This window comes from Sander vitreus, chromosome 2 (genome assembly GCF_031162955.1).
Source record: "Sander vitreus isolate 19-12246 chromosome 2, sanVit1, whole genome shotgun sequence".
Lineage (NCBI taxonomy): Eukaryota > Metazoa > Chordata > Actinopteri > Perciformes > Percidae > Sander > Sander vitreus.
In genome coordinates this window covers 12,460,300-12,483,623 of record NC_135856.1, presented here as the reverse complement: position 1 = coordinate 12,483,623, position 23,324 = coordinate 12,460,300, and the positions used below count along the sequence as shown (strand labels likewise).

Below are 23,324 nucleotides of genomic sequence, written 5' to 3'. Positions count from 1 at the left end.
CTCATTCTTCCCATAGTTCCCTGCTCAGCCCATTATGCTGCACTGGCACTTATATAGAATCTAAAATAAATTTCCCTTAAGTAAGGTCTAGACTTTGATCAAGTTAAAAGAAATGATATGGCACAACAATAATGCTTTTTTTAAGAAATACTTCCATTGAAAATAAAAGCATGGAGTAAGAAACCACAGCATGTTCTGTAGTCTAAGATTGTTAAAACTTTGTTCAGTATTCATATTTGTTTGTTCACTGTTCTAGTCCTGAAGGCACTTAATAACAAAAATGAATAAGAAAAAACATCAAGAACAAAACCAACAAAACGTCCTTCCCTCTGAACCCCTTTCAGCCTTCTTCCCTATACACTGCTGTGCTCAACACAGGTCTAACTCACCCCAGCACTCAGGCAACATTACCATGAAAGACAGTAGTAGCCATTTTCATAGCCACTGTAGCCACTGTTTGTGTTGAAGTGAAAAACTCCCTCTTCTTCATCTGCCGAAGACACTTCACCCACGCCTAAAGGAAGGGACATCGTGCCCTGCACCTGCAATCGGTCCTGGATAGTCAGCAGCAGGGGGGCAGAACACAGGGGAAGAGAAGAGGAGGGATCAGAGACGGGCATAAAACTCCTCGTTGAGTATTGTTAGCTCGTTGGCCTCCACCTCTTCATCCTCCTCTTCTTGAAGTGCGAGAGGAGCAGGCTGCACCTGGGAGGGCACTTGTGCTGCACTAGGCTCTTGGCCCAGTTCAGAGTGTGGAGGAAGGTGAAGGTCTGTGGCAGGGGACTGCCCAGGGAGGTATGGAGAGTCCCTATATCCCTCCTCCCTCACCTCTGTGGACTTAGCTTGGACAGGCTCAAGCCCTGCTCTTGAAGGCCTTATAGCGCTCTGTGGTTGAGGAGGGAGTGTGCAAAGAGAGGAGGAAGGGGGAGTGGAAGAAGAGGGGGGAAGAGCTGCTGCATGGGCAACAGATTCTGAAGTATTATTGGCTGTTGATGCCACAGACGAGGGTCCTACCCTGGCGCCCAGCTCCGTTCGATCTTGATATATACTTTCCCCACTTTTGGGATACAGAAAGGTCCTCATTTGACCTTTGCCCTTAACATTCACTGTACCTCTATAGTCAAACTCTAAGCCCATGGCACTGAGCACAGCATGGCTCTCCTCGCTCACCTGCACCCGACACTCCACCCCAGTGGAGTCCATGCGGCTGGCAATGTTGACCGTGTCTCCCCAAATGTCATAGAGCAGCTTAGTGGTGCCGATCACCCCCGCGGTCAGCGGCCCGTGGTTAAATCCAATACGGAGCTTGAAACCAAAACCCAGCATGTTCTTGTTAAAGTCGTCCAGGACGCCCATCATCTCCAGGGCAAAGTTGAAAAGTGCCCTGAGGTGAGCATGTAGAGAGTCATCATCATTCTCAGCCAACTGCCGGACATTCAGTCCGGACGCTGCCATGTAGGTGGCACCGATTGTTTTGATCTTTTCCACGCTTTTGAATTCAGGTTTACGAAGGAGCTCGTCAAAGTCTCCAATTAGCTCGTTGAGGACACGGTAGCACTCTTTTCCACCCTCGTAGCTCTCTTCATAGAACTCACTGAAGTTTACAATACTGGCAAAGATCACGCCCACACTGTCGTGATTCTTGGAGTAGCTCTGGGTCACCTAAGGGAAACAATGAAATGAAATTATTTGAACACTACAATGTGTATATATTTATGATGATTGTGACAGTTAAGATTTTTATCTTTCATCTCCTTTTCACCTATTCACGGAAGAAATAAGAAGGTTGTATTTTTGGAATTCCTTTAAAAAGTGCGTTCTGGATTACAAAACTAATAAAAAAAAAAGTATATCTGTTAAGCATTGTTCTAATAACCTTCATAATGAAGTATTATATTTTAGTTTCAACAACTACAAAAACCTTGAGATGGTCAGCGACATGGATGGGGATGATGTTGCCCAGTAACCACTCAGCCTGGTCTCGCATCGTCTGGATCTTGGAGCGGTGTTTGTCAGCCTCTACATTGCCATGGTAATGGAGACGGTAGCTGACCTCGAACTCACGGTTGAGGAACCAGACCAGGAGAAGTAGCAGAAAGAAAGCCAGGACAGCCTCTGGGATCAGAAGGTCAAGAGGTTGCGGGGGAGGTTCAGGGCCAAGAGTGTCTAATGCTGAACCACCATCACTGGATGTGGAGATGTTCAGTCTGAGCGGAGAAAGAAAAACAAACAGAAGAAGAGTAAGACTGGTTCAAGGTGAACATAGGAATAGCGAACAAAGGTACAGCAGAACAGGACAATGATTAACAGGATTAAGAGGAGAGATGAAATGGTGGCTGGAGAATCAACCACACACTTAAAGACTTAAAAACAAAACAGCTACTGGTGTCTCAACTGGCATTCTGTGGCACAATTTGTTGTCAGATGATAGGGGATATTTCCAGTGCAGCGTTCATACATTTGTGAGTTCCTCGAAATTAATTATTAATTCTTGCAATTTTACTCCAATGTTCAACTTCATCAGGCAGATTCATCCACTTGCCTCAATAAATCACACCCAATACTCATGAGTCATTTCCACCACTAGTGACATTTACCAGCCATTACCACTGGTGCACAAAGGGAGAGACAGAGGAAGAGGAGAGAGCGGAGGATAGGTGAAAGAAAAGAGCAAAGAGAAGGAAAAGCATTAGACTGAGTAAAAGCCAGAGAGAGCTGTAGTTATGAAAAATATAAAAGAGAGCTGTCGCCCCTGTTGACCCTTCAAATGTCACTCATACATCAAACCCTGCTGTTTCCACGGAGACACTCACCCATGAACTGGCGAGCTGTTATTACCGGAGCTGAAAGACGACAAGAGTGGTGTCAGTCAGGAGAAAGGGCCAGTCACGTGCACACACACATGCAATAACACAAACAACACACATACACACACACACACACACACACACACACACATGAGCGAACATATACAAGACAGATCATTTTAAATCCTCTTTACTTACTGAGATCAGGTAAATATATAGGTATGTAGTACCAAAACAACTAGGTTAGTTAAAATGTTTGAGAATAATTACCTATTTGTATAAATAAAACTTGAAGCTATCAAGGACAGAGGTGGATGAGGATTGTATGCAGTGTGTGTGTGTATATATATATATATATATATATATATACACATCATATACATATTACAACACAAAGTTGTAAATTAGTGTTTTCACATTGTAGTCCTAATTCCTAGCTTTCACTTACACGCTGCTTATAAATTACTACTTTGGCCTACATTGATTTCTTAGACACTCATGCATTTTATACTACTGCACCATGATCAGTGACTACATATTTCAGACTGGATTACAAGTCTTTCAATTGAATTAAATGTGAGATGCCACATTAAGTGCATACCGTGGATAGTATAACTATGTATGTCTGGGTATATATACAGCACGTGTATCTGTTGACTTGCATGTGTGTACCATATATTTGCATTTTGGTATTTGTGTATGTGTGCAAATAACAAATGCTCACCTGTACCTGTGCAAGGGGCTGTACAGCAACAGCAGCAGGGCGACCCCTGTTGCAGTGGCCAGGACTGAGCGCATCCAAAAACTTAACTGACAGAAGTTACAATACTGGATGATGGCCAGGATGGTGGCACAGCACAAGAACATGGTCACCTGGGGAAAAGGGGCTAGTCATTAAAGTGACTTAAGAAAGCAACTGAGGACTATAGTGTGGAAGCAAAACAGAACAAACACAATACAGTTCAGCTTGTGAGGCATCTGTGTGTGTGTTAAGTAGGAGAGGTAATAAATAAATAAATGAAGGGTTCTGGTAATTAGTCTTTACTGGCTAACACTTTTTCACCTAAATTAAAGAAAAAAAAAGTTGAGTTTATTCCTGATCCAACTGTGGTGTAGTATTGGTACATTGTTGAAACTTTAGCTGGCATCAACAGTGTTGGTGGTGGCCGTGTCTTTACCTGAATGGTTTTTTTTAAGCACTTGTAGTTTAGCAAAATGTAAAACTTGTGTTAAAGAATATGTTTGAAATAATAGTTGTACTAAGGAACAGCCATTTTCCACTGTGGGCGATTGTGCTGCGTTCCGGATTTTGTTCCGCCCTCCGCCACGCGCCATACCACACCGGGAGCGTCTCAGAATCGGAGCGTCTTGCTGCCTGACTCACAGATTTTATTGTCTCTACAAGTACTTTACAGAACAATCACGTATGTATTAAGCTAGTATCTACCTTCCACTCCAAGCACTCCTGTAATTAAACTCCATGCCTTCTCTTCTCTTGCCGTTGTCCTGATAAAAAGGATCTGTGATGTCGTTTTATGTTTTTCCACCTCCAAGATGAATCTCTCGTTGTCTGTGGTGTTGTAGAGGAGACGTATACGATATTGGGGCGTGTGTTTTGGTAAATTGACTGGATATTCTCGCTGTTTCACTGCCAGCCTGGCTGTCTGAAGGCCCCGCGGCTCGCGTGAAAATAGACCTGGCACGTATCTTTAGCTGAGCGGAGCAGCGAGCCGCTTCACGCGCGCTTCTGGGACGCGCCGTGGCGCAGCTGGTTTGCTTTTTTTTAAGATTATTTTTTTGAGCTTTTCCGCCTTTATTTGATAGGACAGCTAGGTGAGAAAGGGGAGAGAGAGGGGGAAGACATGCAGGAAATCATCACAGGTCGGATTCGAACCCTGGACCGCTGCGTCGAGGCATTAACCTCTCAGTATATGAGATATATATATATATATATATATAATATATATAGCCTGCTCTACCCACTGAGCCAACCCGGCCACACTATACCACGTTTGCTTTTGTCTTTTCTCTGCATGTATTGTATTGTAAAATCAAATATAAACTAAGTCAGAGCACATTGTATCACAAATAATAGTTATAATAGTCAGAAAAGGGGAAGAAGAACCTATTTTATGCGATACATTTGATAATGTATCGCAGAAATGATGGTATAACATGCTGATTTGATATTAATAAATATCCATGGATCTATTCAAGCAAACACACATAGAGACAGCAGTAGTATTTTGGTTGTCTATATCTACGACGTTTCATTTACGGGATACAGTAGTTCCAGTGCCGCCGGAGGTTTCCGCCGGATGTCCCTCACCTCGCGCTTTCTTTGTGTTGGCATTCTAAACTCCTGTCGATTCGGGAAACATCCTCCGAGCTAGAACCAACAATCAAATTATACTTCTTATTTTTTTAAGGAAAATCCTTATCACACACTCAACAGCCATTTGATTTCCAGAACTCGCCTCCCTAAGTACACATGTTCCGCTTAACACCACCCAAGACGATTGTGATTGGTTTAAAGAAATGCCAATAAACCAGAGCACGTTTTTCTCCCATCCTGGACTAGCCAGACCCTCCTCCGCAGCGCTGTGGAGGAAGGTCTGGCAATGTGAGACTAGTATTTTGGTGACATTCACAGGTTGTTAATGATTACATTGACAGGATAACATCTTTTTTTTTTCCTACACCCCCCTCCCCCACAAACACTGCATATCTTCAAAGGCATGAAGGTCCAGAAAACTGCCTGTCTAATTAACAACCCTCCCTGAGACTACGGCTTTGATCTGCATGGCCCGAAGAGATGTAGCGAGTGGAAGGAAAGACAGAGCAGGGTGAAGAGAGACATGGATCGAGAAATGGGGTGTTGAAAATCCTTGGAAAAACAAGATATCAAAATGCAAAACATCTTGCAAGCAGCCGTTGGCTCAAAGCTGGAAAGAGAGAGCTGGATTTGGCCTTGACTCAAAACAGCACAAAAACGCTGCAAAGTATGGCAGCTCTCAACCTTCTCACATGGACTCAGAGAAGAAGAAATGTCTGGTGCATTTCTGGTGCCAAGGTCCACAGGCGAAGCCACCTGAAGCCCCCTAGCAAGTTTTCCTTTCACAGTTCCTCTCAGAGCTAATGACACCTAACGGCTCCGCTGGTCTCCAAGGATCTCTGGATTCAGACCACCAGTGTATTTTCTTCACACACACAGTCGTTTTCCAGTTTTTATCCTACCAACCCACCAACAGACATGTTTACCTGGAGGGGCAATTGGACGCTGCAGGTGAGGTGGGACAAGACAGAGATGGCAGGGAGGGAGACTAACACAGCCCCAATCACGTGACGGGGAACCCATCCAGAGACCACCAGGAGCAGGGAGCGGGTACAGTTCATCACCTCCTCCAAATAGAAGGCCATTCTGCAGGAGAGGAGAGGTTAGGAGAGGAGAGGAGGAAGAGGAGAGGAGAGGAGAGCAAAGGTTGTTAGGAGGAGACGTTTCTAGCAGCAGAGCTCCAAAGAAAATGAGTTCATTCTAAATTACAACGAAATCAGCATCCACAAACAAAACAAAACAAAATCCAAACAGAAAAAAGGAATACTCTCCCCTTATTACTCTCTCTCTCTCTCTCCATCGTCAGGGAAAAACTGAAGCAGACTTTCATCACTCATTATTAAGACACATTATTAAAACACAACTGTGCGGTCCAAGTCCCAGCTAAAAGACGAAGATGTATTGCCCATTTTTGCATGGCATTTACTGAAAAGAAATTCATTTCCAAATGTTCTCCACAGAGATGTATCCATACACCCAAAAAAAACACACCACAAGATACATAAAACACATCTTAAGCACTTTAAAGACTGGGAACTCCAAGTAGACAGGTGTGTTTTGGTTTGGAACTCTACCTGGTACCAGGATGTCATTGTGCCAATTTCTGAGCCAATACTGGTCCTTCACAAAACAATTAACATGAGCCAGACATATCTGACCTGGGAAGTTAACCCATAGTGGTGTGGGAGCCAACCACCACATAAAAGCATTTGTTTTAGTTTCAGTGGAGAGTTGTGGTGCTATGGGATGGTCTATCGGTGATGTTTAATTCTGTGCCACTGAGGCCCAAGAGATGCAGGCTTTTAATCCAACAAAGCACTACAGCAGTCAATTTATAAACAAACACTTAGATATTATAGGGCCCTGATGGCACAGCACTGACAACAACAGCCTAAATGACATTTCAGAGGCTTTTCCATCCTGCCAGGAAAAAAGAATATCTGAGGAAAACACAGACTCCTTGTCATTTTGTATTACAAAAATGGTCAAGGTCTGGGGCCATGAATGTATTATCTTATGTAATGTGTTTTCATTGTTCTTAAACACACAGCCTCCTTACCGTATGGACAGTACCAGGGAGGCCAGCTCCAACAGGCCAGCCAGGGGAGCCAGGGCCAGGGCAGCAGGAGCTGGAGGGCCCACGGTGGCCGGGCTCACCAGAGGTGGAAGGAAGCAGGCCAGTGTCAGGGCCAAGAAGACAAAACAGCTGAGGAGAACATCCAGGAAGGAGCTAAAGGTGGAGCTCGCAAATGTCTGCACTTGCACCTGGTTCTTCACCTGGAGGGGAACAGGGATGTGAAACTAAGAAGATGCAGTGGCTCAAATGTTTTAGAGAAATCATACCTGCGCCTTACACTGCACATACACAGGTTTTGTACCATTATTTGAGTGTCTACTTAAGAGATAACGGCTTAATTTAAAAACAGCTTTCATTGCTTAAATACTGAATATTATAAATGTCCAACCCTAGTGTGTATACTGCTTTTGAAAGAGTAAAGTATTACATTAAGTTATAATGCTACCATAGTAAAGAACTGATGAAAGGTGGATGTATAAAACAAGTGTTATTTCAGTGTGTAGCATAAAAATGTAAGACCATCTTGTCAAATAAAGATAAGTAAAACAAACCTGAAACACATAATTAGGCAAATCCACAGTGAAAGCTATCTTCTAAACTACAATATAAATAAAAAAGTGGAAGAAAAGAAATTAAAGGTCCTATGACATGCTGCTTTTTGGATGCTTTTATAGAGGCCTTAGTGGTCTCCTAATACTGTATCTGAAGTCTCTTTCCCGAAATTCAGCCTTGGTGCAGAATTACAGCCACTAGAGCCAGTCCCACAATGAGCTTTCTTTAGTATGTGCCATTTCTGTGTCTGTAGCTTTAAATGCTATTGAGGAGGAGAGAGGGGGGCAAGGTGGAGGGTGGGGGTGTGGCCTTGATCAACTGCCACTTTGCTCGTTTGCAAGCCATGATGTCTCTCTCTTTCTCATGGGCGGGCCAAATTCTCTGGGCGGGCAAAGCAGAGAAAGGGGAGGTAACCTTCGTTCTTATGACGTCATAAGGAGCAAGATTCCAGATCAGCCCATCTGAGCTTTCATTTTCTCAAAGGCAGAGCAGGACACCCAGGGCTCGGTTTACACCTATCACCATTTCTAGCCACTGGGGGACCATAGGCAGGCTGGGGGAACTCACATTAATGTTAAAAAACCTCATAAAGTGAAATTTTCATGCCATGGGACCTTTAAAATATAAACAGAATTTTTGAAACAAATGCAAAGCTACTCATTATCAAGAGTTTTCATTTCACAGCTTAGCCAGAAAGCCACAGCCAGTACAAGTACAAAGACTAGTCATCAATGAGTATCACTGTAGATTTGCATGAAATTAACTTAGAGGTTGAATGTCAGTGTTTTTAAGCTCTGTAGTAACACTGGTGTAACAGCAGGGGGCTGCAAGGCTGACAGGTCAATGCAGGCCAAGTGGAACTAGTCCTTTATTTTGTGTGCGTGTGTGCGTGCGTGTGTGTGCGTGCGTGTGTGCGTGTGTGCGTGCGTGTGTGTGCGTGCGTGTGTGCGTGTGTGCGTGCGTGTGTGTGTGTGTGGTCTGAAAAGACAAATTGAGTGATTTTGTTATTGAGTAACCAGCAATGTCTCTCTGCCAAGATGGAAGTATTATATAGTATAGTATATAACAATGTGGTAACAATGAAGGGAGGGCAGGTGTCACAACGGGATGCTAATTTTGCTATCATGTTTTGGGATATTGGGACTAAGGTTTACACACATTCAGTAATGAGATACTAATCACTTGTTTACATACTGCAAAAAAGGTACAGGCATCAAACTTCAGTATTGTTTTGGTACTGGGCAAAATCTGTCCGTATCGACATTTAAAATCCGATAAGTTGTCTTGTTTACTTATTCTTTGATGTTTCTGGAGTTTAATTACCATTTTGCCAGTTTAGAAAGTCCTGGAGCGTTTGATCATTTCACAGTATCTTCATCAGCAAACTGTTCACCCAATTGCAGATATTCAAATCTCTTTATTTTCTTTGAGCACTTAAGTCCTTTGCTGTGTGCTTGTGTGTGTGTGTGTGTGTGTGTGTGTGTGTGTGTGTGTGTGTGTGTGTGTGTGTGTGTGTGTGTGTGTGTGTACCTCCTCCTTGTAGCTGCTGCGATAGGCCTTTTCCAGAGGTCTCTCTAGGAAATTGAGGCTGATCTTGTTGATGGGTGGCTTGAAAAAGTAGTCCTTCATCAGACTGTGAACCACAGAGAAACCAAACCATATATAAAGTCATATGTTTTTCCTTTGAAAATCAAATATTTCTGAAAAAACTAAACCTTTGATAACAAAAGACACCAAAATTGCCAATGTATTTACTTCTGAATTTAGTTTTCCCATCTACTCTACTTTGAGTAGATATTAACATTTTGCAGACTGGATCCTCTCCATCAGGGATTTTTCAACCTTTTGTGTCTTGTGACCTTGTTTTTAAGGCATTTTTAACCCTGCGTTGCCCGTTTGTATGGGCAGATCTGAACACAGCAATCGTATTCTATGGCCTCTGAATGTAAAATTATCAAGTTATCTTATGACAATAACTGCGGCAAACGTTTGTATTCTACTTTTAAGAGCATACTGAGGCCTTTCTACTGTATGTGGAGTTTGCGTGGTTGTCACTGTGTTCATGTCTGAAGACATGTAAAATGCTATGTTTTATCCTTGTGATAGACTGGCAACTGGTGTCGATAGATACATACCTTGAAAGGATGAAAATTATGTAAAGAGGTTTATAGTCATATAATTAATGCTTACTTATTTAGAAAGTTAAAATATATAAACATGAGATCTTGTTCATGAACAAATGGGTTCCTTCACCATTACTCACTCTATCACACTATCAGTTCATAAGTTCTACCTTCAACCTCTTACCTGTCCTCCCTGATAACATCCACAAAGTGGACGTCGCTCTTTTCTCTGAAGTTCTTGGCACGCAGCTGGATCAGGGCGGAGTGGTCCATTCCCGTGCCTGATGCCCCTGTGCCTCCAGCCATGCCTAGACTGGTGCCGGTCCCCGTGCTAGTGCTCGTCTTCTTCTCTTTCTCCTGGAGCATGTCGCACAGGGAGCTCTGGCTGGCTCGCACCGGGTCCTCCAGCGGAGGACTCAGGAGACCGTTGGCTGTTCTGGGGCTGTGACCTGGGATGAACTGGATCGGGAAGAAAAGGTGAAGAAGACAAAGAAGAAGAGTGGGACAAGATTCAGAAGAACAAAGAAAAGGTCACAAAGAGGGAGGGGCACAGAGCATGACTGTGTGAAATGCAAGGGGAGCTTGACAAATGTACTTTATCAACAGCTAGCTCTAAACTCTAAAACAGACCTTGAATTGTGAAGGAAAGACTTGACATAATAGACATTGAAAAATTGTAGTTTTCCGACCGACACACTGCACAGAAGGTTAATGTGGCTGAGTGTCAACTACTACTAGACGAAAGCTGCCAGTGCATAACAGAGCTAATCCTTCACTTCTGAGTTTGTGCAGTCAAAGTCGTTGAAACACACTGGTCTCTTAAGTGTGTGTGTGTGTGTGTGTGTGTGTGTGTGTGTGTGTGTGTGTGTGTGTGTGTGTGTGTGTGTGTGTGTGTGTGCGTGCGTGCGTGTGTGTACCTTGGCACTGCTGGTCTTGTGCTCTTCCTGGCAGCCGTTCAGCACGGCCACATCATCACCCTGCTCTGTCCCCGGAGACAAGACCACACTACGGGACACACAGGGAGGCTAGAGAGACAAAAGGACAGTGGAGAGGTTGACGAATTAAAACATACCACACAGAAGCAATTTGAGATACAACAACACTTAAACATGGGATAAACTCGCCGCAGACGACCTGTCGAGCGCCAGTGTGACGCCATGGGAGCGCCGTAACTGTTTATACTCGCGCGTGGTGGTCGCAACACTAGTTGCAGTCTTCTCCTGAACAGAGGAAAGGCTACAGACTTTGCTATTTCTATGGACTAGAAGAAGAAGAAAAAGGTAAACAACGGCAGAACTGGCAGCAGCATTGACGTCAATTCTTCGATTTGATTCGATGACCTACTTTGTCGGATCAAGCCTTTCATTCACCATAAAAGAACTCATCTTAACCCAGTAAGTTTACAAGAGAGACTTGCAGTCACTCGGAGAGTCCTGGCATCCGGTAAACCTCAAGCTCGTTCATGCTTCCTGTTTCCACTTTGTCGCGCGCCGCTGAAAAAAATAGAGTGGTGCGCACCCTCTTGACGCTCACTCAAAATCCTGGCCCGCCATTTTGACGTCACATTGGCACGCGCCAGCTCGGCTGAGGCGACTGTAAAACGGCCTTTAGATAGGAGTTAGTTGGAGTGTGGACACTGTGGCACTGTGATATTGTTTCCTCATAAGTAAGACTCATTCACTCTTTCGCTGTAAATTATTATTAATCTGATTTTTAGCCAAAAGGTGCAAACAGAAAAAGTGAACACTAATTTAAAATATATAGCTGTGTTTTCAGCCACAAAGTGTGAAATAATGCAGTTATCTTTTTTTTTTGGGAACTAGAAACCATCACAGAATTAACAGTAGAGGTATCCATCTCTTAAGTTCCACCCTCAACTTTTTTGTTTTTTTTCTGACTTACCCTGATCCTGTCTGGAGGTTGGTGAGGCAGCAGGGGCTCAGCAGCCTGTGCTCCCCCCGGGATGAGGTCCGGTGTGCGGGGCTGAGGACAGGAGGACAGGCTGACCCCAACAAAATCTCCGCCTGGCAGTCCCACCTGAGAACAGCCACACTGCACATCATGCTCCAACTTCCTTCCTGAGATCAGGTAGGTTTTCAGCCCTGAGGAAAAGCACAAACAAACAAAAATACACTCTGTTTAGAACTTTTTTTTTGGTTTGACTTTAAGTGACGGGGAAAAAAGAAAAGAATTGCAGCACACAAAAAAGACAGTCATATGTTCCTAAAAAGCATCATTATTGATGGTAACACTGAGAACACAATGCTTTTAACAACACAAGAGGCTGGACCACCACAAAGTAATGAGCAATGTGTCTATACCAAACATTCCCTGGGCAACAAATCCTGTGATGTGATGATTGCTCCATGTCACATCTGCATAAACTAATCCGATGCTGAAACAATAAGTCAATCTACAGGACAATTGATTGTGTAATTGTAATTTTGTTATGTTATTTAAGTAAATTATCAAGTACAGATACCTAACATGCTGGTTATAGCTTCAAAGATGCTAACATTAGCTTGTGTTTCTTTATTTTATATCATTATGAAATAAACACTGTTGGATGTTGATGTGACTAAAATCTTACAGCAACACAGTGCCACTCATAACTTCTGAGTTACAGGCATTCGTGATTTTTTATTTTTTGAGAAAAGATTTTTCAGTTGTGAAAAATAGTGGCTAGTTGCAGACATGCCCTCATCAGCCGATCATCATCCACTCCTTGTTGATGTACACATACTGACAAGCAAGTGGTAATGCAATACTGGGTGTTTCACAAACTATGTTTGCACGTCAGGCCAAAGCTCTGGCCATGTTCACACTAGTGTAGGGCCAACAAGGAAATCTACAAACAGTGGATTAGCGTAGTGGCCCACAGCCAGTCGCTATCAGCCTGTCCAAACACACAGAAACTTGGCTAGCTGGCCTCTTTGTTCAAACAGCTAAAGGTGCTAACCATGTTAGCACGGTGATGACTGGAGGAGCAACTGTAGGCCATAAAGTAACCTGGTACTTTCTTTTTATCCTTTAAAATAGTTGATGGTGCCCCTCTCTGAAGAACATCTAACTTTGCAGTATTAGGGGCTGGTATGTACTGGTGTTGAAGGGGAGGGCAAGGGGGGTGTCTGGCTGATTGTGGTGGGCTGGTCTGGGTCTCAAAAGTCCAGGGCTGATGTTTTACCCCAGTCCAGTCCTGGATTAAGATATAATAAGAACTTGCCTTAAACTAAGTCAAACTGATCATTATTGGCGGAACTAAAGCTACAATAATTTCTATGATTTGGTGTATGACTGTTTGACGGATACAGGGCTAATCTGCCGTAAAATGCAAAAACAAAAAGATACACCAGAAGTTAAGGTTGCCACTGCGCAGAACCAAGGAGCATGACTGAGTTCCACCACAGCTTTCTGTTCTGCTTCCATTTCTGCGTAAATAAAATTAGTTATGAATACGTTTCTAACAATGAACTTATCTTTGGAGTCTGGAAGCACTGTGTCTCTTGTTCCGTGCTCTGGGACAGTGTCAACTTGGCAGACGTTCTCAGCCTGTAGGCCAACAACAGCTCTAACTCTGGGTTTGAGTCCTGCCAAGGCCTGCCTTGCCAAGCAAGCGACAAACAGTCCCTCCAGAAAAACGCAATTATGCGATTGCATAATTCAATGCATAATCAGCCAAAGTCCGCATATTTATGCGGGGGCCGCATTTTTTCAAATACGCTGCACTTTCACCGCAGAAATTGCAGATTTCCGCGCAACATATGCAAGGTTTACATGATTTCATAATCCCCACATTTTCGTTGCAAAAAAGTCACATATATCTTAGCAGAAAGTTGAAAAATGTTGCGTTTACTTCACACAAGAGCAGCCATTTTCCCCTGTTGCCATGGGAACGTTACGAAGTGACGCAAGTTCCCGCAATAATTTCATCGCATCAAATTTCATAAATATCCCGCATTTTTTAAGAAAACGTGCCGCATAATCAAGGATTTTTGCCCACAACAATCACAAAAAAGCTCTGCATTTTTCTGGAACGACTGGACAAAGGCCATTTATGAGAACTCGACCCACACACGCTCACACACACGCGCACACACACGCACACACAAAGGTTCACTGCTGTTGTCTGCCGTCCATTAGCTCAGAAGCAAGAGTTGTGTACCCCCAAATTATCTTAAAATACAAAGTCAGTACATGTTATAACATAAGAAGTAAATAAGCTGAAAGCGTTTTTTGCTTCTTGTAATGTTTGTCTTGTTGGAAACTTTGAAAATTTGTGTTCCATAAGGCTTTTCCACGACCAACATTTTGACTTGTCAGATTAAGAAAAGCACAGGCGTTAATAACAATAAAGATGGCTCTGTTCTATGCAAGTGTCCTATCAAGCCACGGCAGTGTGACAGTGATCCAGCATTAACAATACCAGGACCCTGAAAGCTAAATGGAATTCAGACATCATTCATTTTATTAATTACACCTGTGCATTTCCTATAGTGACATGTCAAAATGTCTTCTGTTCTCAATTAGGAGGATATTAAAGTTTACACAAAAGTAAAACCTCCCACAGAAGCAAAAGTACAAAATCTATGAAGCACAGCCCAGGCCACTGACAACACTTAATGTAAAGAGTCCTTAGTGAATACAAAACCCACTCTCAGTGATCTGCACAGCCAGCACCTTCTAACATAACATAAAAATCTTACAGTTTGCAGTTGGCTGAGATCGGCTGCTAAAGTGACAGAAGAACCTCAAATGATGTACCGTATTGAATTAAAAAAAATGTATTCAATAATGTTTTTGACTTTCATGTCAGTAAAAGAAGACGTAGAGGCGTACAATGACTACAGACACTCATTACAGCAAAATGCTTATGAGTTAGAGACACAGACACAGAGGAGATACGGAAAGCAGAGTGGCAAACGGCGAAGAGATGGCGAGGGGGAGGAAGAGACCCAGAGTACTTTGAAGATCACTGAGTTTAGCATGCCTAGCATAACCCACATTCCTTGTCTACTTCCATTTCAGCTTTCTAACTTAATCAACAGGTTGCTCTAAACTCTAAAACAGACCTTGACTTGTGAAGGAAAGGACTGACATAATAAACACCGAAAATTTTTAGTTTTCCGACTGACACTCTGCACAGCAGGTTAATGTGTGTGTGTGCCTGAGTGTCAACTACTTTCTAGACAATAAAGTGCCAGTGCATAACAGAGCTAATCCTTCACTACTGAGTTTGTGCAGCCAAAGTCATTGAAACACACTAGTCTGTGTGTGTGTGTGTGTGTGTGTGTGTGTGTGTGTATCTGCACGTGTGCTTTTGTGTGTGTGTGTGTGTGTGTGTGTGTGTGTGTGTGTGTGTGTGTGTGTGTGTGTGTGTGAGTGTGTACGTGTGTGCGTGAGTGCATGCATGTGTGTGTGTGTGTGTGTATTGATCTCCTCTAGGCACTGTAAAGGCAGCACTCTGGGAAAGAAACTGACACCAGCACTCTAAAGTCTCAATGCAGCTCAATGGTTTTTATTGATTTATTCATACCAGCTGGCTTGAGCAGCGAGGGTTCAGCTGAGGACTGCTACTACAACAACTAGAATACATACAGACAAACAAACACACACACACACAAAGACAAAGACAAAGAAATACCCATACAGTATGTATGTACACCTATTCAAATATTATCTGGCAGGCTTGTGGAGCCAACACAACCTAAACTACATGTGACAACATGAGCAAAGCATGGAAATTACTGACTTAGGTGTGGCTTCATCATCTTAAAGTTTGTGCCTGTTCCAGAGTAAGCCAGCTCCAGTGATTTTCTTGTACATTGTTTATACTGTTACACTCCATACATGCATTGCTGCCACAGAAAGTGCTGTGGTAAGCACTTTATTTTTGGCATTGTTAGGCAAATATTCCATAGTAATCTTTCAGCAAATTGTAATTCAAGTGGTCTGAGAGAAAACTGGACTTCTGAACCTACTCTTGGCTTCAGAAAATCTAGCCATCACGGGAGACTTTGGTCAATCATAGGTCATTTCAGAGAACAAGAGCGTTCCTATTGGCTGTTCTGTGCATGCATTGCCTGTGCAACAAAGATGGGAGAGGGAGAGCTGCAGGAAGATGTCTCATTCTAATTCAAATTCTGGTGTTTTTTTGCATTCTACCCACTGCAGCTCTAAATGACTGAAAACAGTAGACCTTTAAAGCTGGATAAGAGAATAATATTTTGATCACTTATTCTAAGGTTGGTCCCATTCAAGTCTAATTTCTTCAAGGTCCAGTTGTTTTTTGGGTCAAGATACAAATTTCAGCCCTCTACTCCACATTTACTGAACACAAACAGAGACACCTGTAGGTGTACACGCTCTGATTTAATGTGTGCTAATCAGTACAATGAGCCCAGTCCAGAATCGGCCACAGGTGTTAAATTGTTTGATATCTGGTGACTGCGAAGGCCTTAGCAAATGATACACATCATTTTCATACTAATGAGACAATTCAGTGAGCCCCATGTGAAAGCATGTACATTCACATTTGCATTTGTTATCATTAGTTAATTAGTCATTTAATGTGTCACCCAGGCATCAATAAGTGCATTAGGCAGCAACTACAGTAATCTGTAGAATATTAAAAAAATAAGTGCGTCCATTGTTAATGTCTCTATTTATTGTGTTTATTTGAAAAGTTGCTGTACAACTGTACAATGTTGAGATTAATTTGGTTGTTCAAGTGTGTGTGTGTGTGTGTGTGTGTGTGTGTGTGTGTGTGTGTGTGTGATGGGTGTGTGTGTGTGTGTGTAGGTATGTAGAGTGCACATACAACCCCCCCCCCTTAAAGAGGACATAGCCCTTTATACACAATGAATGCACCCTTTCCTGGAAATATGCAGCATCTGCCTGTCTGAGACATATTGGATGGTGATATATCTGAATGAACACACACACACACACACACACACACACACACACACACACACACACACACACACACACACACACACACACACACACACACACACACACCTTTCCTGCGAATATGACTTATTCAAGGTAGTGCACTGCAGTGTGATCCCCTTTGCCCCAAATATTCTCCTTTATTGAAATCACCAACAACATGCAAACACATACACAGCACATGCACTAGTCACTTCCACAAGTCCAAATGTAAAGGGTGTATACACGACACGTGAATGAATGAATGAATGAATGAATGAATAGAAGGATGAATGGAGAGGAAGCGTAGTTGAGTCGTCACATTCCACATGTACACCCGAAGACCATACGCACCATAGACACACACACACACACATCAGAAAATGACTCTCCTATGAACACACTCCTAACTCACTACCACAGCCATGCATACAGATTCAAACACATTGCACTACTGAAGCATCTGGTAAATTAATCAAACTACAGAAAATTATCCTTAACCAATTTTGATAATTATTGACCATAAACATTTAAATCATTTCCCAAGTCATCTCTTTGTTGCTTCCAGGTTCTCAAATACAGGGATTTGCTGCTTTCCTCTAGCCTATATCATATTATTGTAAAGATATTGTATTTTTTTCTATCTCAAGATGGGAGATGGGAGATTGTGATTGGGTCTGTGATAGGTCAAACACCAACCTGAATATTCTTGGGGGTTTGGACTCAGAAAGGTTGAGAACCACTGCTCTAAAAAACTTGTGTGCAAACACACATTTTTAAATAAAAAAAACGCACACACACACACACACACACACACACACACACACACACACACACACACACAGACACACACATGCCCCAGGTTCTGCTCAGCAGTCCCCCTGTGAGAGTGTCTGGGTGAATATTTTAGACTAAAGCAATCAGACAATCCCCGCAGGGCTGTCCCGATCCGGATTCTGCACTTCCTGACAAATGACCTTTGACTTTATGGCGGCTTCCAAGCGCATGATCAAAACCTTCCCTAGTGACCCAAAGGTTGCCAGTTCCCCTCTGGTCCCACACATAGAAAAGGGAAAATGTGCGTGAAATTGAGAGACAGAGAGACAAAGAGAGACACTTAACACACATCTATCTATAAATTGCAGGAATGTCTGTCTGTCTGTCTGTCTGTGTGTGTGTTATGCGCATATCTCTCGAACCGTTAGTCCGATGGATTTCAAACTTGACAGGTGTCTTGCTACGGGCACGAGTAAGTGCGGTGCCAAGTTTGACATTGTTTGAAATGCAAAAGATATCGTTAAATATATATTGGTAAAAGAAGCGCACATTGGCTTTTGCCGCTCTAGCCGCTGGCCACTCCCCCTCTCACACTGCACACTGAGTGAGCACAGACACAGAGAGGGGGTGTTACCGCCTTTTACTCTTTTCCTGCTTCCGAAATAGCTACATGATTGCTGGATATACAAAACTTACTTTTCTTCACTTTCCTGGAGCACAAGTGGATAGCTGAAAGGAACATTGCGACTGTTGTGTGGAATAAGGTTGGCGAAAAAAAGGCGCTACGCTTTTCCGTGTCTATTTTTTCGCTAAGAGGAAACTCAACAAAAAGCCATTTGCCATCACTAAATATCAAACAAAAGCCAGACACTATATAGTATTAGGTTGCTGTGAGCCGTAGCCTACATTCACCACTTCTAACCAGAGGCAGAACGTAACCTAATCTCGATTATTCCTTCAGAGCGCTGTGCAATGCGAGAAAATCTCAGAGCTGAACCGGGCAGACACATCACTTTTCATCAGACTCACCCCGGGTTAATTAAGTATACTGCTAACTAATAACATTACCGTCGCCAAAATACCCCCGCGAATCAAATCCCCTACTTCACCGTTAACTGTCAAGCCACCAAACATGTATGGAATTTAACACCTCTGCTGAAATGTTAAATTTGTTAACGATCATACGACACAAGACAACACCATGTGTCTCTCTCTCTCTCTCTCTCTCTCTCTCTGCACACACAGTCCGGTTCTGGTGGTTGATTAACGCAGATCTGCAACGTTCTCTGTCAGGTAAATCAGTAAGTTAGTAATAGGGTATACAGTGGAGTTGCATATTAAGTGGTTTGGGGTCCTTCTGTAAGTCATTTTGTGGTACAATTTGGTTTTGAAGAATTCTACAAGCAGCAATACCACAGGCCAAGCAATCAGCCCGTTCCAAACAGGCACATTCTCAACGGGCACTGCACTAGTTTACTTAAACTAATAAAGCATCAAAGCAACTTAAGTCAACTTCAAAACTGAAAAATTAAGGAAGGCAGTGGCTTAACTTCCCCTTAGCGTTTTGTGCTTTATCTAACCTCTCTCATTCTTCACTTTCATCTTGCTATTTGGAACAGTCAGACAATAAACAACTCCTGCACTAAAAAAATAGATTTTAACTTTTTTTCCGTTTCCCTTTTTCGTAGATTTGGCCTTCCCACTGTCCAACTTCTACTCAACTATCGCTCGATCTTTTTCTCTTTTGTCTTGCCAAACCTTAGATCTCAGGCAGCCTCTCACTACCTATCTTTTTATCTAGCTAGTCTGTCTTATCTCTGTTGTCGCATTCTCTAATTTTTAAGCCATCTTCCTTTCACTTAAACCTTCTCTCACTGGTCTTTCTTTTTTTTCTACCCCCCCTCCCTTCCCTTCCCTTCCCTCCAGCTTTCTCCCTGGTCAGTGGCGGGTCTTGAGAACAGGCCTAGTGCAATAGCAGATGCTTCCATATTTGGACACGCTGATGGAACCGAGGGATGAGACTCTCACACGATCCTCCTTCAAATACGCTCCCATTCCTCCCTCCAATCTATGCATCCCTCCTCCCTTCCCTCTTTTGGGCAATCATTTTAGTCCAGGGAGTTCCTCACTCGCTCCCTCTTCTTCCTCCCTTTCGTTTTTTCTCTCCATCTCTCTCTCAATCCTCTATAAGCAGCCTAAGTGGTTCAGACTTCCTAGGTTTGGGTCAAACACAAGACCTTTGTCACATCATCCCTAGGGTAGAGTAGGGTATCCAGAAGCAGCAGCAGCAGCCATCTTCTTTGTTTTCAAGTAGCAGGGAATTGACCGGATCCGTCGTAACTCTGCCGTCCTTATGTTAAGCCCGCCCCACCGCCTTTCCAGCTCGCAAGCCAACGGAGAGTTGCTAGACCCCCTGGCTGCAAATTACGTTTGCTGCCGATAGGGTGCGTCTAGATTTCTAGGCTACTAAGAGTCTGGAACGCAATGAGAATCAATATCACTTACAGATTTCTCAAGTTTCTTTTTGTGCTCAAAAAACACGACAACAATTGGAACGACGATTCAAAAACAGATTGATATGCTGAATTGGAATCAGAATGGACAAAATTTCAATGATACCCAAACCATAGTCACTCCCTCTCTCTTCCTGTTGTTTTTTACTAACATTACATCTGACTAATAAAGGCAAAATGGTGTGTGTGTGTGTGTGTGTGTGTCTTCACAGAGGCTCTGAGTTTCTCTCTAGGGGAGGCTGTCGCTCACCAGCAGAGGACAGTCCTTGAGCAAGAAATGACCAACCTTGGTCCTCTGCAAAAGGGGAGGCCGATGATGACTGACACATCACTCTGTTTCATGCATGTGCACACACTTAGCCACATATCAACTTGAAGCACGCTGGTAAGTTAACAGTGCATGGTATTAAAATACACATATGCAACAGGGTTTATTATACTTATGAACAGGGGCGTAGCACAAAATTCGGGGCCCTGTAGAAAGGCATTTTCTATGGGCCCCTCCCCACATCCACAGCTATTCATTCTAGCATCTTTTTGGGCCCTGGGTACTCAGTCCCCTTTTAGCCCCCAGTCCGACGCCGCTGCTTACAAAGTCTTCTCTTCATATAACATAAAAAAGGGGAGCACAAACACACTTGAATTGTATGTTCTCATTTGAATCATACCATGGTGTGATTCATTCTGCTGTATGACATGGATTTGTCACACACACACACACACACACACACACACACACAGCTAGACTGTGGGAAATCCTTGGGAAAGGGTCATGACCTGAAAACATGCTCCTTCTGCCTTCTTCTTCTCTCTCCCTCCCTCCCTCTTCTGTTCTTCCCTCTAATGTCACACAACTCTCCCTTTCCACAGACCACCAGGGAACAGTGCTTTACATGCTGTTTATAGTTGGACTAGACTGATACAGGTTTTTGAAGGCCAGTACTTACATTTTTAGACAGACATCTCAGATGTTTTGTGGCAAATGCTACATTTAAAAACATTACTAATTTGCAGTTTTTTATCTGACGTTCACAGAGGCCGTAATAGTGCAATTGCAATTTTGTATGTCAGTGCTATCTTTTTTTTCTTTCAAAAACCCAAACCACAACATCAAGAGCTTCAGGTCTTTAAATAAATGGTGTGTGTGTGTGTGTGTGTGTGTGTGTGTGTGTGTGTGTGTGTGTGTGTGCGTTCACGCGCGCACGCTCAGCTGAGAGGTTGTGACCTGCAGTCGTCGTCAGTGTTTGACAAGTATTAGCAAAATAGTTGATGACAAAACACATCAATGCACATTTTTACGTTGTGCTTTTTACAGCAGAGCCATCCATAGACGCAATGCAAACACACACTAACACAGGCAATGCTGTCGAAGTAACATGCCTATGTCATATGAGGAAAATGTAGGCTAAGGCTATGCCTCTGCCTCATACTTTAAGTTTACAGTTTAAAATGTATTTATGTATTTTTTGCCATTGACCAATTATGCAAACTAATGTCAGATGCCCCAAATCATGTTTTAAAAATAAAATATTATATAAAGGAACTTCCTGCATATGATCAAGTATATATGTTTTTTCCACTAGAAGTTGAACGATTCAGTAGATTCACACGCTTTGTTATTTTAGAGTTATTTTTGGCATAGGTTTATTTAAATAATTTAATTTAAAACCAATAAATAGGCTAGATAAGACATGGGATTAAAACATGTTCCGCTTTAAAATAAACGTGTTTACTTTTGTTGAATAAGAAAACAATACAATAACTATCATAGTAGCATGTCTTGATAAATCCTACAGTGAAGGTGTAAAAATGTATAAATAAGGTTGAATGATTCTTAAAGTTCTGATCAGTCAGGAATAGGCATGGTTTGCCTAATTCTCCTTTACAATAATTTACTACATGTTTACAATTGGTAAGGCAAACTCATTAAAATATCAGTGTATATGACAGATGGAATAGTGGCATTAGAATGTGTCAGAGGCCACCAAATGTGGGCTTTTACAGAATTTTTGTTTTTGTGGATCCCCCTAGCTGGCCCTGTACTACCACCATCCACCATAAGAAGGACTTGTGTGTTTGTCTTGCTTTCTTTTTTTCGCTCTTTTCTTTGTGATTGCCCAAATCTCATCCTTACTTTTCCCCCCACATTATGGCTATAACTCTCTTGCTTGCTCTTATAAGCTCTTTAGCTATATAAACCAGTGCAAAGGAAGCTCATGGATTTTTTAACAGGCTTGAGGCTGCACTCTGTATCTATTATTCAGAACAGCCGTTTAACACAGAACCACTCCAGCATTCTTGAGTTGGCACACACACATGCACAAACACACAGGGCAGTAGAGACAACCAGCCGCTGTTGCCACACTGGCACAAACAGCTGTCGCAAACATGGAATTTTAAACAGTTGTCATGTTACACACATGCACACCAAATACAGAATAACTAGCAGGTAAATGGGAGATATTAATGTGGCCCCATGTGTGCAAACCCAAAATTAAGTTTATAGTAAGTCACACACAGGCACTTTTGTCATTTGATTGTCTGACACTCATACATACATATCCAGCATTTGATGGCCAGCAATGTGCATGACATTTTCCCAAAGTAACAGCATTGAGAAATAAAAAATAAAAAAAACACTCACGGTGGCCTGCTGGTCAAAACCGCAATGTCTGGGTTTCTAATCTGGCCAAAGACCTTTGTTAAATGTCATTCTCTCTCTCTCTCTCTCTCTCTCTCTCTCTCTCTCTCTCTCTCGCTCTCTCTCTCTCTCTCTCCTTAATATCTACTTGTGTGTATGTATACGTTGAAATATTTGCTGGTTATTTTAAGATACACATTTCATTTCCAGGGCAAATACTATTGCAGGGTGGCACCAGTAAATAAAATGCAAGTCATCTTGTGAGTAATAAATGAGACCAGGTAGTGAGTGCATCCACCTGTAACAAGTCACATTCCAGTAAGTCATTCAATGGCTTTATTTGATTGTGAGATAATACTTTAGTGTCTGTTAAATACAAGCAATGTAATTTGTCACACTGTATAATTCTTCATTGAATGACTGAGAACTCACAAACAAGAATAAGCATGTGCAACTTTTGGTCTCTATCACACATACCGGAAAGACTGGACAGACCTGTCAAAAAGATGAAATACAATACACGCAGGTGATTCGTCTGTTTGGGATTAATATAATACAGTATAATGTAT

At 42.5% G+C, this 23,324-nt stretch overlaps 1 protein-coding gene across 3 annotated transcripts in view; it reads right to left on the bottom strand.

The window, feature by feature from the left end:
- Positions 1–209: 209 nt before the first annotated feature.
- The window catches only part of adcy9a (adenylate cyclase 9a), a 33,742-nt gene continuing 10,627 nt past the window's right edge, over positions 210–23,324 (bottom strand). For 2 of the 3 annotated variants that reach the window (XM_078278506.1, XM_078278516.1), the window contains 10 exons: positions 11,797–11,996; positions 10,812–10,919; positions 10,079–10,353; positions 9,302–9,404; positions 7,202–7,419; positions 6,069–6,228; positions 3,532–3,680; positions 2,814–2,843; positions 1,922–2,207; positions 210–1,662 (listed from right to left, as the gene is read on the bottom strand). In XM_078278506.1, coding sequence (XP_078134632.1) covers positions 607–1,662; positions 1,922–2,207; positions 2,814–2,843; positions 3,532–3,680; positions 6,069–6,228; positions 7,202–7,419; positions 9,302–9,404; positions 10,079–10,353; positions 10,812–10,919; positions 11,797–11,996 — 2,585 coding nt within the window. In that variant the 3' untranslated portion in view covers positions 210–606. The remainder of the gene's footprint in view (positions 1,663–1,921; positions 2,208–2,813; positions 2,844–3,531; positions 3,681–6,068; positions 6,229–7,201; positions 7,420–9,301; positions 9,405–10,078; positions 10,354–10,811; positions 10,920–11,796; positions 11,997–23,324) is intronic. The other variant, XM_078278527.1, reaches the window with a different exon arrangement.